Below are 16,449 nucleotides of genomic sequence, written 5' to 3'. Positions count from 1 at the left end.
ATGCTCCCCACCCCCCAAAAAAAGCCCCAAGAGAGTTCCTGCCTGCCTGGACCTCACTGTGGAACAGATGGTGAACAACACTAGACATCAAAGGGCTGCACGGAGGGATGTGCTGGGAAGAAGAGGTGCAGCAGGACTCTGGACCACCGTGGTGGAACTGGGTGCCTGCCAGTTTGCCTCATAGATCTCCCCACATTTGAATATCCCTCATGCTATTAAAATGTAGTGTTGTTTAAAACTTGTGTGATACAATTTATCTTTGACTCCACAAAAGAGTTGAGGACTCTGGAAGGAAGAGTCAGTTATGTCCATACCACATGACACAGTGCTTAGCCCTGATAGGTTCTTTTGTGTGTGTGTGTGTGTGTGTGTGTGTGTGTGTGTGTGTGTGTGTGTGTGGTGCTGGGGATTGAACCAAATGAGCTATATACCTAGCCCTCTAGTAGGTTCTTTAAACCTTAAATGAATGACTTTTAACAAACTCATTGGCACTAGGAAAGGTCTCCCGCTGAATCCTAGGGTTCCCAGAGGAGGACCGAAAGAGCAAGACGGGCAGGGGCTGTTGAGTCCCACGGGGTGAGGGTCATTCCAGGCTTGGCACTGAAAGCTTAGAATCCTGGGATATTCCCTGGTGGGAAGACTGCCAGGCCTTGGACGGGGCTGTGCCTCTGGTGGTGGGGCTCCCAGATGGCAGAGGTTGAGTCCAGGTCAGGGGCAGTTCCAACCCTTGGCGTGGAGCCTCTGGGCTACAGAGGATCCTAAATCTTGGATGATGGGTGTGGGCAGCAGAGACAGGTCCTGGGCTGGAAAGGTGGAAAGGTGAGGGGGCAAGCCGGGTGGGGCCGTAGAAGGCACTGGATCCCATGTGGGTGTGTAGGTTCCAGGACCAGTTCTCCAGTCGCGGGTCGGAGCCTGCCCAGCGCGAGGACTCCGGGCCGGCAGGGGGCGCTGCGTCCCGGGCGGAAGGCGCGGGCCGGCTCCGGGCCGGCAGGGGGCGCTGCGCGGCGGCGGCGCGGCGGCGGCGCGGCGGCTTCCGGCAGGTGGCGCCGTGGCCGCGGCCCAGGCCGGGCGGGCGGCGGCGGCGGCGGCGGCGCGGCGCTGCGGCCGGCTCGCGGGCCGGGAGCGGCGGCGCGCGGGCGGCGCGGCGGCGCGGCGGCGGGGCGGCGGCGGAGCGGCGGCCCGGGCGGGCTGCGGCGCGGGCGGCGAGCAGGGGCCGCGGCCGCGCGGAGCTCGCCATGCCGGCGCGGGCCTGAGGCGCGGCGAGCGGGGCCCAGGCGAGCCAGGGCGCGCCGACCTGTCGCCCGCGGCGGCCCGGCCCGGGCCCGATGAGCGGCGGCCTCGGCCTCCGGCGCAGCCCGGAAATGTCCGGCAAGCTCGAGAAAGCAGGTGAGGCGCGCGGCGCGCCCCGGGGCCTCGGCTCCCGGCGGCGGCACGCAGGCCGCGCGGCCCCGGCCGCAGGGCCATCTTGGCCGGGCTCGTCCGAGCCGGCGGGCGCGGGGACCCGGCGGCCCGGCCTCGGAGGCGGCTGGAGCCCGGCGGCGCGGGCGCGCGGCTCGCGGGGGACGCGGCCGGGCTGCGAAACGCGTCGGCCCCGGAGCCTGGGGTTCAGATAGCCGAGCCAGCCGCGTCGGCGGCCCCCGAGGAGGCAGCCTGGACGCGCTGGGGCGGTTCCAGGCGCGCCCGGGTGCCCTCGGCCCCGAGCCCAGCTCGGCAGGCAGGACCCGCGGGGAGGCGGGGGCTGGCGGCGGCGCGGTCTTGCTGCGGACCTGTCTCTTTGTGTGTTCCCGGGGAGCTCGGGGAGGTGCCCTCCGATGCCTTGGGTTCCCCGGGCCGGGAATAGCTCTAGAAGGGTCCATTACTGGCGTGCATATGGGGCCCAGGGCTGCATTAGGCGGCGGCACCTTGCAGGGCGCAGTCCTGGGTGCACCGCGAAGTAGGCAGCCGTCCCAGGCTCCTGTGTTGAGACCACGGCTGGCTGTCATAGCCCAAGTACCTGGCCAGCTTGGCAGCCGCTTATGGAAAGCACCCTTCAGGCGCCCGAGGAGGGATCCGTGGCATTCCATCATGTTTCCCAGGTTGAATCGGGACACTTTTCTGGGGTGCACTTCTGCAGCAGACCCACAAGGCAATGTGACTTCTGCAGCCTGCGGTTTAAGCACAGGAAGGAAATTTTTGTAGCTTTTATTAAGGGTTTGCTGTATATCCGGCTCTGTCCTTAGCCCCTCGAATGTGTGGCTTATTAAATCTTTGAAGGTTCTTGTGAAAGAGAATATGGCCCTGGTTTTATGGGCTCAGAGAGGTTCAGCTAATTTCTGTAGTCCACCCAGCAGGGGAGCAGCACGCCCAGCCCTCTAATAAAAAACCAGGGCACCCTTCTCAAGAGTGGGGCACTTGGTTTCGGGTGCTATTTCTGGGGTATGTTTCTCACTGTTCTCTAGCCCCAGGGCCTTGCCTGGTGACCATGAGTCGCTTTCCTGCACACGTGCTGGTCCAGAAATATCTTTGGTTCATCTGAGCAGCATTTCTCAGGAACTCCTAGTATAGTGTCTCATCTGAATGGCACTGTTGGAAAACTTGTGTAGTTTATTTAAAAATAACATTAACTGAAAATTACGTTTATTGTTTAAAACTTAATAATCATAGAAAAATAAACAGAAGAAACTGAAAATCATATGTCACCGTATCATCTGTTTTCCACAGCTCAGAATGACATGAGCCTTCATTAACATCTCTACTACCAGTCTGTTTTGCCACAGTGTCCTTAGGCCTTCTCTGGGCACACCCTCTGCTGCAGGCTGTAGTAGGTGCACAACCCAGTAAGTGCCTGTCCTCTTGGGGCCTGGCCTAGTAATACCTGGGCTGCCAGGCTGCATGAAAGGGCAGCTGGAGCCTGGGTGAGGAGCCTTAATAGCCAAGGAGCGAGGAAAGCTCTGGAAGGGGCAGTGTGAGGCTCTGAAGAGAAGGGCATGGGATAGCTCTGTAGAAATGGAGGAAAGAGGATTGAGTGAAAGGAGCTGCTCAGGGGTAGTGGGAAGGGCAGGAGGAAGATGCCTTTCTTGAAGTTCTGAGGTCGACAAGACCAGGGTGTTGGGGACCATAGGTATAGAACTTACAGGAGGTCTAGCCCTCTCACAGATCTTCTGTTATGCTCTGTTCACAGCTGCCCAGGAAGGTTGGGCTACTTCTGGAGTAAGGGTAACCTTTCTGGCAGTTTCTGCTGGTTATTACAGGTGAACAACAACTTCTTCTTCTTCTTCTTCTTCTCCTCTTCCTCCTCCTCCCCCTCTTCCTCCCCCTCTTCCTCCCCCTCCCCCTCCTCCTCCTCCTCCTCCTCCTCCTCCTCCTCCTCCTCCTCCTCCCTCCTCCTCCTCCTCCCTCCTCCCTTCTTCCTACTTCCTTTTTTTTTTTTTTTTTTTGTACCAGGAATTGAAGCCAAGGGCAGTTAACCACGAGTCACATCCCTGGTCATTTTTATTTTTTATTTTGAGGCAGGGTCTCACTCAGTTGCTTAGGGACTAGCTAAATTTCTGAGACTGGCTTTGAATTTGCAGTACTCCTGCCTTAGCTTCCCTAGCCGCTGGGATTACAGGTGTATGCCACTGCAGCCAGCTCACTTTGCATTTTGATGAACTTGTCTTGTTAAGGCTTCTGTTGGAGTTTTATTATTTGTTTTGTTTTTGAGACAGGGTCTCACTAAGTTGCTGAGGTTGGCCTTGAACTCTAGCTCCTTCTGTCTCAGCTTCCTGAGTCTTTGGGATTACAGGTGTGTGCCTCTATGCCTGGTGCCTGCTGGCACTTTCTAAGTGGTCCTGCTGTTCAGTCTCAGAGCAGTGTTTGATGGAAGGAGAGGTCCTTTGCTGAAGGGACTGATCTCAGGTCAGTGAAGAGCCTGACACCCCACAGACACGCTGCTGTTTGATGCCTAGAAGCAACAGAAACAGTGAAACATGCTCACCTCTCTGACCTCTGAAAATATTTCCTACTCTTCAGGGTTTAGGGGACTGGAGGTCTTTGAGCGAGCAGGAAAGCTCTTTACACCCCTCACACCCCCCAGATTGGCCCATCCAGCCTTGTTTCCCACCTCTGGGCAGATCTCCCCAGCTCTGTCATTGCTGCTTTTCAGTGCTTCACTTACTCATCCAGAACATGCCACCTCACAGGAACACAGAAAGGCATGCCTCACCTTTGGCTGTCCCAAGTGCTTCTGGGGGATCAAGACAGTCTGCTTTCCAGAATGCAGAGGGGGCTGTCAGGAAGGGTAGAAGGCTGGGGTGAGGGGATCAGGTGGGTTAGGAAGCCCCGCCCCTGGGATGCATGCTCCCAGGAGCTGAGAGGGGCTTGTGCTGCAAGACTGCCAGCAGACAAGCACAGCCCCTCCATGATGGAACGCTGGCCACTTTGGGGGACATATGAGCACCGTGCTCTTGTGGCAGTTCTGCTGGCTCACGCTTTTCCCCAGTGAAAACATCAAGTGAGGAGAGTTGATGCCCTGATGTTTCTGAAGCTTAAGGCTGAACTGGCATCTGTGGGTGGCTTCAGTCCATTTTCCACAACTGTTCTGTGGAAGAAAAAAGAGTTGATGGCCAATACATGAAACTCAAATTTAATTGCTCAGAAATTTCAGGCTCCTGGTTCTCTTGAAAATTGGGGATCGCTGGTGACCCTGAGTCCTCTTTCCTTCCTGTCAGACAGCCAGGGCAGAGCTGGGCAGTGGCCACCTCCCCATCACTCCCACTGATGGCCACATCACTGATTCTCATTACCCACGAGGACTGTGGACATTCGTTTGCATCCCTATTCTTGTTTGCCTTTAGTCTGGACTTTGAAATCTTTGCCCTGTTCCTTTATTGATTGATTATTTGATTCTTCCAGCACTGATTGAGCCCCCGCGCTGCCAGGCGCTGTCCTCAGCTCTAGAGATCTGGTGGGGAACTGGGCAGACCTCAGGCCACTTGCCTTAACCGTGGCATTGCCTGTACAGAGAGCTGGAGAGGTTACAGGATGGTGGTTCTGAACTACTGCTGGAGTGACTAGAGATTTCGGTGGGAGTAGAGGGTGAGTGGAGTTCGCTGGACCTGCTGAGGGCTGAGCAGCCCACTGGGGCATGTCCGCAAGGCCTCTGCGCCGGGAGGAGGGAGGGCACTTGAGTTTCACAGACTGTTCCCACCAGAGCTTCAGCTGCTCCTTCCTTCCTCCGCTCAGGTCATTCATCAGTTTATGAGCACCGCCTAAGGCCTAGAGTGTAGTCCTTGGGTTATAGGAAGGGTCCCTGTCCTCTGGGCCTTACCTAGCGGGGGCCGATGAGAGAGCAGATACTGCAAAGAAGGAAAGAAAACTATCTCCTTCTTTTCTTTTCTTTTCTCTCTCTCTCTCTCTCTCTCTCTCTCTCTCTCTCTCTCTCTCTCTCTCTCTCAAGTCCTTCCTCCCTTTCCCTCCCGCCCTCTCTTTCTCTTTCTCTCTCTCTCTCCTCTTTCTTTTTTTTCTTTCTTTCCTCCTTTTCTCATCTTTTCCCCTGTGCTCCCTGCAAACCACAATCTGCCTAGAAGTTTCATCACTGACCAAACCCCTCTGGCCAGTGCCAGCTCCTTGTGGCCTTGGTGAATTCTGTGGGGCCGGTGAGCTGGCCTCAGGCTTGCTTAGCACACCACCTGCAGACAGAATTAACCTGGGGTCTCCAAGTCCATGTGCTGTATTTTTCAAGTGTTTAAAGATGCTTTTACTATGAATTGAAGGAGGTGTACAGTGACTGATTCACTAGTAGCTTGTTATTTTGTATCTTCTCAGAATTGGTACAAAGTATAAGTACTGTCACAGGTGGGGCTGCAGATTTTTTGTGACCTAAGAAAGAGGGCCTCCTAGATTAGCAATTGCTGTATTTTGATCAGTTTTAAACTCCCTCAGCTTTCAGTTTACCAGCACGCCTGTCCTTGGCATCTGCTCCTCATTCACTGTTTGCTCCCTGAACGCTTTCTAAGTGCCTCCTCCTTGGCGGATACTGTGTGATGCCCCATGGTGTCTGAGAGCCTGTGGGAAGCTGGTCCTCAAGTTGGCAGTCCAGGGGTAATGCTGGTCTTGAACGTTTCTGCAGTTTCATTTGGTTTTTAAATGCATTTATAGACTACCTCATTTCACTTCGTCCTTATGACAGCAGAGAGGGCGAGGACAGGGAAGAGTCTCCTCATTTTGCACTTGCAGGCAACTGGGGCCCAGGGAAATTTGGTTACTTGCCCAAGACGGCAACCTGAGGGAAGTGAAATGGGGAACTGGCCCCTCTCGGCCTCCGTGAGTGCTGTCAGAGCCTTGGCATTGCTGGCAACACAGCAGCTTTCTGTCTTCATCCTGGTTCACGCTTCTACATATCTTTTTGATCTTAGGGGGAAAAAACCTGCCAGTTAAATTAGGGTAGGCCCAACTTGACCTTTAGGCTGCATATACTATTTATGATACTAACAGCATTAACAGTGCTATAGGAGGTAAGAAAGAACACTGACACAGATAAACCTGATTTTGAAAAATTAGCCACAACAACCCCAAATGTTTCCTGGGCTCCTGAGCAGCTGTTGGCAGAGTGGTTTGAATGGGATTCCTTGTAGCCAGGAGACCTGATAGGAGGCTCATAAAGATGAGTCATGTATGAGCTTGCAGAAAAATCATTTCCCAAGTTAGCTCGGATTGCGGGTCTCCTTGGATGCCAGGCTGGGTCTTACCTCAGTCCCCTCAGTGTGTTGCCTGTTGCCATAATAAGATGACACCCTGGGAAGGGGACCTGCCCACCCACGGCCTCAGGCTAGCAGATTTGCTCCTGGGACAGGTGTGTCTCTGACTCAGCAGCACCTTGCCCCAAAGGCTGTTTTATGAGTAAATAAATAAAATGCATGGTTTGAATTATTAAGGGATTTGTCATCTTAGTGTCTAGTCCTTTGTTTTAGATCATCTGAGACCTGGCCTTTGGGTGTTTCTTTCCCTCTTTGGAGTCTCATTTTCTCCATCAGTGTCAGGAACGGGTGGGCTCTGGTTTAGGTTTTGTTTGTTTGTTTGAAGCAGCAGGTCCCTTTTTATATAGAAGGCCACTACATAGCGGCTAGTGGGAAAGCCACTCCAGTCCTTGCTAAGCTATGGGTTCTGAGGCTCCTCCTTGGACCCCCACCCCCAACTGTGAAAACCCACTTCCTGGATGCTCTCACAGCCTACTGCACCAAAACTGACTTCCTGCGAGCTCTTGGTGCCTTCTCTTCCTCTAGCAGATAGTAAATTCCGTGGAAAGGCCCCAAGTAAACACTTGGGTGGAATGATATTGTTTAACTCATTCAGAGTTTAAAGCACCAGTTTCCTGCCTGCAAGTTAAAAATCAAATAAAGCCTTAAATAGATCATTAGGTCCATGAGGGAGTGTACCTGCCTACCACTGGGGGCCACCACAAGCCTAGCACATTAGGTGCTTAATACCTATTTATTAAAAGAATATGAGCTTAGTTAACATTGGCATAGAATGAACTTAGTATCTTGATTTCAAGTCTCTGATTGTCTTTTTTAAAAAATATTTTTTAGTTATAGATGGACACAATGCCTTATTTTATTTATTTATTTATGTATGTATGTATGTATATGTGGTGCTGAGGATTGAACCCAGTGCCTCACATGTGCTAAGCAGGTGCACTACCACTGAGCCACCACCCCATCCCCTCTGATTATCTGTAATACTTTATTTCTTTGGTACAGGGGGTCAAACCTATGGTCTTGCACATGCTAGGCAATTGCTTTACCATTGAGCTACACCCAGCCCTGAAGAGCTGTAACTTCTGGTTTTATTGCCAGTCAGGCTGTGTCCTGATGAGTTAATAGGACCAGTGCCCTGATAAGGGGCATGCAGAGAGTTAGGGTGCTGTGTTAACCGTTTACATTAACTGGTGTTTTCACATAGTCCTTGAATATCAATGATGAGGTTGAGATCAAATTCCCAAGCTGGTGTGTCAAGATGCATACCTGTAGTTCTGGCTAATGGAGGCTGAGGCAGGAGGATGATTTGAGTCCAGGAGTTCAAGGCCAGCATGGACAGCATTAAAAAAAAAAAAAAAAAAAAAGCTGGGGTGCAGCTCAGTGGTAAGGCCCAGAATTCTAGGCATGGGGAGACAGAACCACAGCGCCGCTCTGACATGGCACACACTCCATTTGCAGTGACAGCTTGCATGGGGGCAAAGTACTCTTGGACAATGTTGGTTCTATGTGGAGCAGTTGTGATTTTGCCAGTACATTCATAAAGTGTATGCCAACTCTGCCCAGCCTGGCACCCATAACTAGCACCAGGGCAGGAGTCTGTCATTACTTGTCCTTTTTTTCATTTGGTCTTGGAACATTCTTGAGGACAGCTCCCCCATTTGTTCTTGGGTGACTGGACAGTACTGAGTGCAGGGGCTGAGGAGGCTTCTGCTGGCATCCCCTGTTCCCCTTTCATTTTGTCCAGGAGTCTGGTGTCTCTTGCCATGCCTCCACCCACCCCCTCCTTCTCTTTTTTAAAAATATTTTTTTAGTTGTAGATGGACACAATATTTGTTTATGTGGTGCTGAGGATCAAACTCAGTGCCTCACATGTGCAAGGCAAGCGCTCCACCACTGAGCCACAGTCCCAGCCCCATGCCCTCCACTTCTGAGAGCTGAGATGTAGTGCACTTGCTAGAAATCTGGTTTCTGATCATCACAGTTCCTCTTTGTTGCCCCTTTTTCTTTCAGGCTGTGGTTCAGGAGACAAATGGCACTCTGAACCAGAGTCCCTCCTGCTGCTTCCTACAGATTGCTTCTTCCTCCCCATGGCACTTTAACCTGCTGCACCTGTTGGCCCCTAAAAGGGCGTCTTTCTCTTGGCTTTTTGCTTGGCAGAACCACAATCATTTTGTGTCAAATAAAGTTTTGTAATCAGGAACCGATTTATTTTTTAAGGGTGCTAGGAATGGGACCCCTGGTCTCACGCAGGCTAGGCAAGTGCTCTACCCCTGGACTCCACCCAGCCCAAACTGTCATGCTTTAAAGCTTAGGATTGGGTCCTGCACAGGATGGTATGTGGTGCTTCCCAGGGATGGGGACAAGGCAATTTCAGGCATTTGCTTTGTAGCTTTTTAAAATGTAGGGCATTGGTGTGGACTTGGCAGATGTGGCTCCCAGGCACACACTGCTGTGTTAAACAGTTCAAGTGTGACGCTGCAATGTTGGGGAGAATGAAGGACATGGAATGGGAAGGGGAAGCTAAGTTCAGTGGACAGCCACTCAGCTGACCCAAAGCAAGCAAACAAACAAAACCCTTGACAGGAAACAATTATTGTATTTCTTTGCTGGCAGTGGATCATCACATGTGCCTGCCCTCCTTCAGTGACTGGTTGTGAACACATAGGTGATGATTGTGCATGGGCCATGGCATTGGCTCCCCTCAGCCCTCCTTTCAATAATAAATAAAAATAGTAGTAGCAGCCCACATTCATTGGACTGTCATCCCGTGCCAGTGCCAGGCTCTGTCCTGTGTTCTACACATGTGGTTTAATCCTGACAGTAGGAGAAAGGTCTCGCTGCTGCTCCCATTCAGTGGAGGAGAAGCCATAGCCCTTTCTTTGAGATCTGGTGTACTTAAGATTGACCCAGTCGTACCCTGACTGAGGCAGAGCTGGGCCCAAGCCCTGTGAGTGTCACCCTCACCATGTTTTCACTCTTCTGGGCACAGCTCTCCACCGCCCGGGATCCCTCTGCTGGATGCTTGAGGAGACAGCTGTCCTCCAGCCTGCACTGAGGGGGCTCAGGAAGCCTTGCTTCTTGCTGTGAGAAACAGAAAGCCTGGTGGTCCATCTTCAAAATATAGTTGTAAGTGGCCCTTCCCTTTTGCCCACCCTGTTTCTTAAATTAGCCAGCCACATGGATTGTGCCCAAGTCCTCCAATTAGGGCAAAGGGCAGAGGTGCCTTCAGTATATAGGCGGGTGGACTGCTGCCCAGATGCACCTGCTAGCTAGGTTCAGTAGCACATCCTTCTGGCAGAAGCAAAGGTTTACCTTGCCCACCTGCTTTGGGGCACGTTTGATTTCTTGCAGCATCTCAGTGTTTCTAAAATTACCAGGAGACCTTGGGCAAACTGCTTATCTTTGAGAGCCCCTGGTGCCTCTGTTGAAACTCAGCTGGGTGGGCAGACCCTGAGAAACTTTCTTTTTTTGTGGTTTTATATTAGGGATTGAACCCAGGGGTGCTCTACCACTGAGCCTCATCATTAGCCTTACTATTTTTTTATTTCTTTTTTGAGACAGGGTCTAAGTTACTAGGCCCTACTAAGTTGTCGAAGCCTCCTGCCTCAGCCTCTTAAGTAGCTAAGATTACAGGTGTGAGCACCACTGCACCTGGCTTTGACAATTGAGGAAAGAGAGGTAGTGGAAGGGGAGGTGACTTGCCAAGTCCACAGATTCCAGGGAACTGGCTTTCGCTTCACCTCTCTCCCTCCTGGGCCCTGGGTCTAGCACTGGTCTGATCCAGTCTCAGGGGCTGGCTTGAAGGCACCACCATCGTCCTTGCTTGGAACCTACTGTGGGACTCCCCTGGGGCTTTCCAGCCTCTCCACAGCATGGCAGTGATGGCTGCACCTCTGCCTGCAGATTTATGAAGCAACTTCTGGTTTCTTAGTTACTGAAGTGGCTCCAAAAGTACATTGACTGGAAATAATGCATATGAGTCTGCCTTGGAGAAACCTTTTGCAAATGGGGCAGTGGAAAGTGGCCCTTGTGAGTCAAAATAGTTCCTTCTACCCACCCAGCCAGCCAGCACAGGCTGAGTGTCCTGAGGGCCAAGCAGCCTGTCCAGCTGTGGGGTTCTGAGAGGGCGAGAGGTGCCAGTGTCCTGCAGGAGCTGGCAGTTCTGCCACTACCTGTACTGTGCAGGGGCCTGGATCTTGGCTTCACACATTTGCCTGTGTTAAAGACGGCATGAGCCCATATGAGGGGCAGGAAAGAGAATTTCCTGTGGCCCCAGGTCTGCACTGATGCACTGCCTTGTGTCCCTCGCAAGTCCTTAGTCTCCCCAGTACTTCTCCCTGTGCAGTACTGCCAAGAGCAGTGCCAGGCAGCGACTGAGCCTGGGCCTCAGGTCCCCAACTGGGGCTTTGGGTCCTTGTCTGAGCCTCAGGTCCTCATCAATGAAAAGGAGAAAGCAAGACCAGCACCTGACTTGGGGTTTTGAGGGAGGAGTGGACAAGATGATGCTCTGTTCATAAGTAAGGTTCCTTCTGCTCCAAAATGGCTGTTTCTTCAAAAATGATAGTGGTAAATAAAATAGACCTCAGCATTCACAGAAGAAAGGGAGGACTCTGGCTGATGTGTTTTGGAGTCTCCAGGGCTGAGGGTGGGATCCAGGCTTTGTGCATGCAGAGCTTGCCCTCACCCGCCCTCTATCTACACCTGAGAATACTGAATTCCAAGCAAGCCTGGGAGGAGGCAGCTGCTGAGAGGCGCATGGCGCTGCAGTCAGCATCTCACTGGAGGAGTGGCTTGTGTCTGTGCGCCCCGCTTGTGTCTGAGCCACAGCGGTGCCGACCCATCAGCAGGTCCTCTCTTGTTCTGTTCTAAAGATCACTTGAGCGTCTCCTGTTCCAAGTGATTCTAGGATGAGGAGCCGTGTTTTCAGCTCTGGAGGTGAGCTGATCACCCAGCGCTGCTTTTGTTTTCTGACTGTAAACTACTACAAGCCATTCAGGGCTCTCCTGGACGAGGAACTTAGGAATTATGTGGAGTGCCACATCATTTTCTTCCTTGATTAACTTCACAGTTAAGATGAGCTCAGGAATCCTGTCGTCTTGTTTCACGTCTCCCTCCACCCACGCTCTCCTGGGCTGTCCTGAGAGTGAGTGTCTATGGCCTCTGCAGATTTGTCAGTGCAGCTGGCATGAAGCACAGGGAGTACAGTGGGACCAAAGCCCACTCACCTCTTTCACTTTCTGTAATCACTTGGTCTTGGAGATACAGAACCTCTCACTTGATTACTTAACCACACCACCTATACTTCTGTCTCAGCATGTTGAGTGCGCCTTACAAATACTAATTCTGTGAGCTCATAACAAAATCAAAAGCATGCTCTTCTGCATGATCTGCTCTTGTTTCATCTGCTCACAGGGAACTATTAATTACCCTAAATATGCAGAATTGTAGAAAGAAGTTTTTATATTGGACAAGATAGGAATTGGGCTAGGGACCTGAACAATACTTTATCCCCAGGTTACAGTGACCCTGGCCCCAGCTTGATAAGACACAGCATCTATCACTAGGAAAATGGTCAGAGGGAGTGCAAGTCACTATCACCAGCAAGGCTTTGAATTGTGGCATCTTTGGGTGATGCCAGATTCACTCTGACCTCTGGGCAAGCCACAGTTCTTCTTTGGGCCTCAACCCTCTCCATAAACAGAGATCCCTACACTAGACAGTGGTTTCTGAGCTTTTTAAGGTCATAGGTCTCCCAGGACCAGGGGAGCCTGTGTGCCTGCCCCCAGAGGGAAGATCAGTCATGTGCAGGCATGTTTCCATCACCTATACATTCCCACTACTGTATAACATGATAATTTGCAAACACCCTGAGCCTTGGAGAGACTGAGTAGGATCTTGGGTGTTTGAAACTAGTAGGACTTGGTTTCTCTTGGTTTAAATGACAGTCAGTAGTTACGCATTTCTGGGATTTCGTAAGGGTCTGAGGGACATAGTGCTTGCCAGCCTCTTTTTTTTTTTTTTTTTTTTTTTTTTTTTTGCAGTGCTGGGGATCGAACTCAGGGACTTGTGCTTGCAACGCAAGCACTCCACCGACTGAGCTATCTCCCCAGCCCTTGCCAGCCTCTTTATTTAGTGCTTGTTGGATAAAAGGGGGGGTTTCCCCCTTCTGGATGAGGATTTTTTTTTTTAATTTACATATAGCACAGCAAAATTGATGTTGTGGGTGTAAAGTGCTGCTGGGTTTGAACACATTTAGACTCATGTAACCACCAGTCAGGAGGCAGAACAGTTGGTCACTCTGGGAAACCTCCTGCTGCACCTCCACGGTTGAACTCTTCTCAGCCCCTGGGATTGTTGGTCTGCTTTCCATCTTCACCTGCAGATTTGCCTTTTCTGGAGTGTCTTACAAATATCATCACTCGGGCTGGGGATATAGCTCAGTTGGTAGAGTGCCTGCCTCGCAAGCATAAGGCCCAGGTTCAATCCCCAGCACTGGAAGAAAAAAAAAAATCACCACTCGGGGTGTGACTGTGGACACTGGCTTCTGCCCCACACCCACCTTCGAGATTCACCTAGTCCTTGCTTTATCACTAGCCCACTCCTTCTTGTAGCTGAGTAGTATTCTATTGTATGGGCATGATGACTTGTATGGGCATGGTTTGACCGTGGTTAATCGTCTGCTCTGTTTCCTGGAAATAAAGATGGCATGGGATCATCACCAACAAACAACCCAAGTTTTAACAATGGTCAAAGGATTCAAAAGATGCTTTGTAAATGGCCAGCATGACATGAAAGTATGCCCCACATCACCGAGATTAGGGAAATGCAAATTGCCTCATGCTCACAAGTATGGCTGCTTTCAAAAACACTGAAAATGAAAGTGTTGACAAGGACTTGGAGAAATTAGAACTCTTGTGCACTGTAGCTGGGAATGTAAAATGGAGCAGCCACTGGAAAACAGGATAGTGATTCCTCTAAAAATAGAAAATAGAATCATCATGTGAGCCAGCAATTCCACTTCTGCATATGTACTCACAGAGTATTGGAAGCAGGGACTTGAAGAGATATGGGTACATCTTTCTTTATGCTTGCATTATTCACAAGAGGCAGCAGGTGCAAACAACCTGGGGGTGTGTTGACAGGTGACAGATAAGTTAAAGTGGTGTGTGATACAGTGGAATATTGTTCAGCCTTAGAAAGAGGAAATTTTGGCATGCTGTGGCATGGACGAACTTGGGGCATGGCCCCTAAGGGGCTCATGTGGTTAGAAGAGATGTCTGACCCTGTGGGGCAGGAAGCTCCTTGGCTAGGGTGATCTCGTATTGCAGAATGGGACTCTCCTCACCTTGTCCCAGGGCTTCTCAGCTGTGCTTGGCCCCTGCAAATACCCCACAGGGGGATTGCCTGGAGTCCTCCGCTTAGCTGCACTTTCCTCACGTCCATTGGTACAAGAGGAGCCTAAATGCCCAGTTGAGCCCCATCCCTGGTGGGTGCTGTAGCCTGGCACGTAGTGCTTAGAGCAGGCGAGGTATTAAGGAAGACTCAGTGGCCAACATCTGAGGTCCTGCCCAGATTGCATCGTTGGCACTTGCTGTGGGTTGATGGCACAGGGGGCATGCACTCAGCTCTGTGGAACAGGACTCCAGGCTGTCGGCCACATTCCTAAGAAGGCATCACTGCTGGAGGGAAGGGAAGAGAGATGATCTGGGCAGGTGAAGTCAAGACCAGTCAGGCCTGCTGGATGGAAGTGCCTCCCTGGGGGGTGTCATCAGGACTGCCAGGATGGCCTCTCTGGTCCACTGCATCATTACCACGTCTCTGTGGGTCTGGGTGATGAGCAGTGGCCATGTTTTGTTGACGCTGACACACCAACACGTAAGATGTGCCTGTACTGGGGAGTGGACCCAGGGTGCTCTGCCACCAAGCTGCTCCCCAGCCCTTTTTATTTTTTATATTGAGACATGATCTCGCTAAGTTGCCTAGGCTGACATGGAATTTGTAGTCCTGCTGCCTTACCCTCCCATGTAGCTGGGATTACAGGTGTGCACCACCAGGCCCTGCATGAAATGTATTTTTGATTTAATAACATTTATCAGGATGAAAAAAATGAAATTTTCCAATAAAGTGGATTATAAAACAACATACTTTGATTCAAAAGTTAAACTATGAGAAAGTATATGTCTTAGAATCAAGGCAGTCCCACAGGACCCTTTCTTCAGCTGTTTCCTGAGCTGCTCTGCACGTTCCTGGCAGGAGATGCTTGGGACACTGAGCAGCAAGTCAAGGATCCTGCTCTGGTGGAGCTTGCTGTGTCTGGGCCCAAACTCTCCCCTCCAGTTTGGACTCAGCCTGTGATTGAAGAGGTGGACTCTGAATTTTTGCCTGTACATGTACCTCTGTTGTGGCCTCAGTTTGATGTCTGGACTCTAGAAGAAAATCACCTTGAGGGTCCCTGTTCACATGGGCTGTGACAGATAGGATGATGATCACACTCACCTGCTTTTCCAAAACAGTGGTTAACAGCACCCTCCCTGTTCCCGGGTGTCCTGGTGCGGGTGGGAAAACACCAAGGAAGTGGTCACTTGACAGCTGCAAGCTCCACAGGTCAGTGTTGCAGATGGTCTGGGCTTCAGGAGGGGACTGGTACAGAAACAGGGTTGGCTACAGGCAGGGTTGCACCCCAGGGGCCCACAGGAGGGGCAGTGGAGCTGAGTTTTGGTTCTGTTCTTCCTGTGCACATCTGCCACTTTGCACGTTCCCCATGCTAAAGTTGTAGCATCAAAACCTGGGACAGTTTGGTTTGAGAAACAATAACCACTTACATAGAAAACCAGAGTTGCGTATTTCTCATGATAAAGGTTAACCAGATCTTAAATTAATATTTTTGGAATGGATGGAAAGGATACTAGTGTTTGTGTCAATTTAAGTCAGAGAAAGTTAAAAAAGTAATTCTATATATATGGACATGGATTTTGTATCCTGTTTCTGTACAAGGGAGTATTGGGATAGAATTTTTGTGAGAAGTTTCATTTTTTGCAAGCAGTATATTTGGGATTGAAAGAAAACAGCCAAAAGACAGGAAGGTTTGTGTTTGTAACAGACTGATATAATTTGTTTTGCTCAGGATCATCTGGGGCCTGGTGGTCTTTGTCCTGAGGACCTGCTGGGAACCCAGAATACTTTTCAAGATTTAGGACCTGGAAGGGCCTGGCATTTCTCAGCAGCAGTTCCCTGGTGCTGCTGAGAAGTGGAGGGCACACTTCGGAGCCACTGCTCAAAGTATGGAGAGGACTGGGAAGGGTCCTAGGGATCTGCGCTAAAAACCCGAATGTTTCCCTTAGAGCAATAATGATCGTGACGACTATGTGACAGCGCATGCGCATTCACGGGAAGAGCTGGGCTACGTGCACACAGTCCTCTCAGCAGCACTGCAAGCAGGTCACAGTGGCGTCATTACTCAGATGATAAAACAGAGCCCCGGAGGGCTTGTGTGACTTGTCTGCTGGCCTGTGGAAGAGCTGGGTTGAAACCACTGGCCAGAACTGAAACAAACCCTGATAAAATGGAGAGGTAGCTGAAAAATATTCCTGACAGACATCAGGCTGAAGATGATTTTGGTGGTGAAGCTGAGAGGGCAACTCATGCTCCCGGCAGGCGTGTTGCGCCAGCAGTGTGAGAGGGAGACAGCAGTGATCTAATCAGCTCTGACAGGAGGGTGGTTGGGAGCTTAGCA

General features: G+C 51.2%; 1 protein-coding gene across 1 annotated transcript in view; it reads left to right on the top strand.

Annotated features, from left to right (window-relative positions):
- The first annotated feature begins 1,133 nt into the window (after positions 1 to 1,133).
- RAPGEF1 (Rap guanine nucleotide exchange factor 1) overlaps positions 1,134 to 16,449 on the top strand; it is a 117,575-nt gene continuing 102,259 nt past the window's right edge. Inside the window, exon 1 of the mRNA XM_079113490.1 lies at positions 1,134 to 1,386. Within this exon, the coding sequence (XP_078969616.1) occupies positions 1,326 to 1,386 (61 nt within the window). The 5' untranslated portion in view covers positions 1,134 to 1,325. The remainder of the gene's footprint in view (positions 1,387 to 16,449) is intronic.

The sequence above is a fragment of the Sciurus vulgaris genome, assembly GCF_902686455.1.
Source record: "Sciurus vulgaris genome assembly, chromosome: 15".
NCBI classification, from domain to species: domain Eukaryota; kingdom Metazoa; phylum Chordata; class Mammalia; order Rodentia; family Sciuridae; genus Sciurus; species Sciurus vulgaris.
The sequence above is the reverse complement of the archived record's forward strand: the minus strand, read 5'-3'. Positions and strand labels throughout refer to the sequence as shown.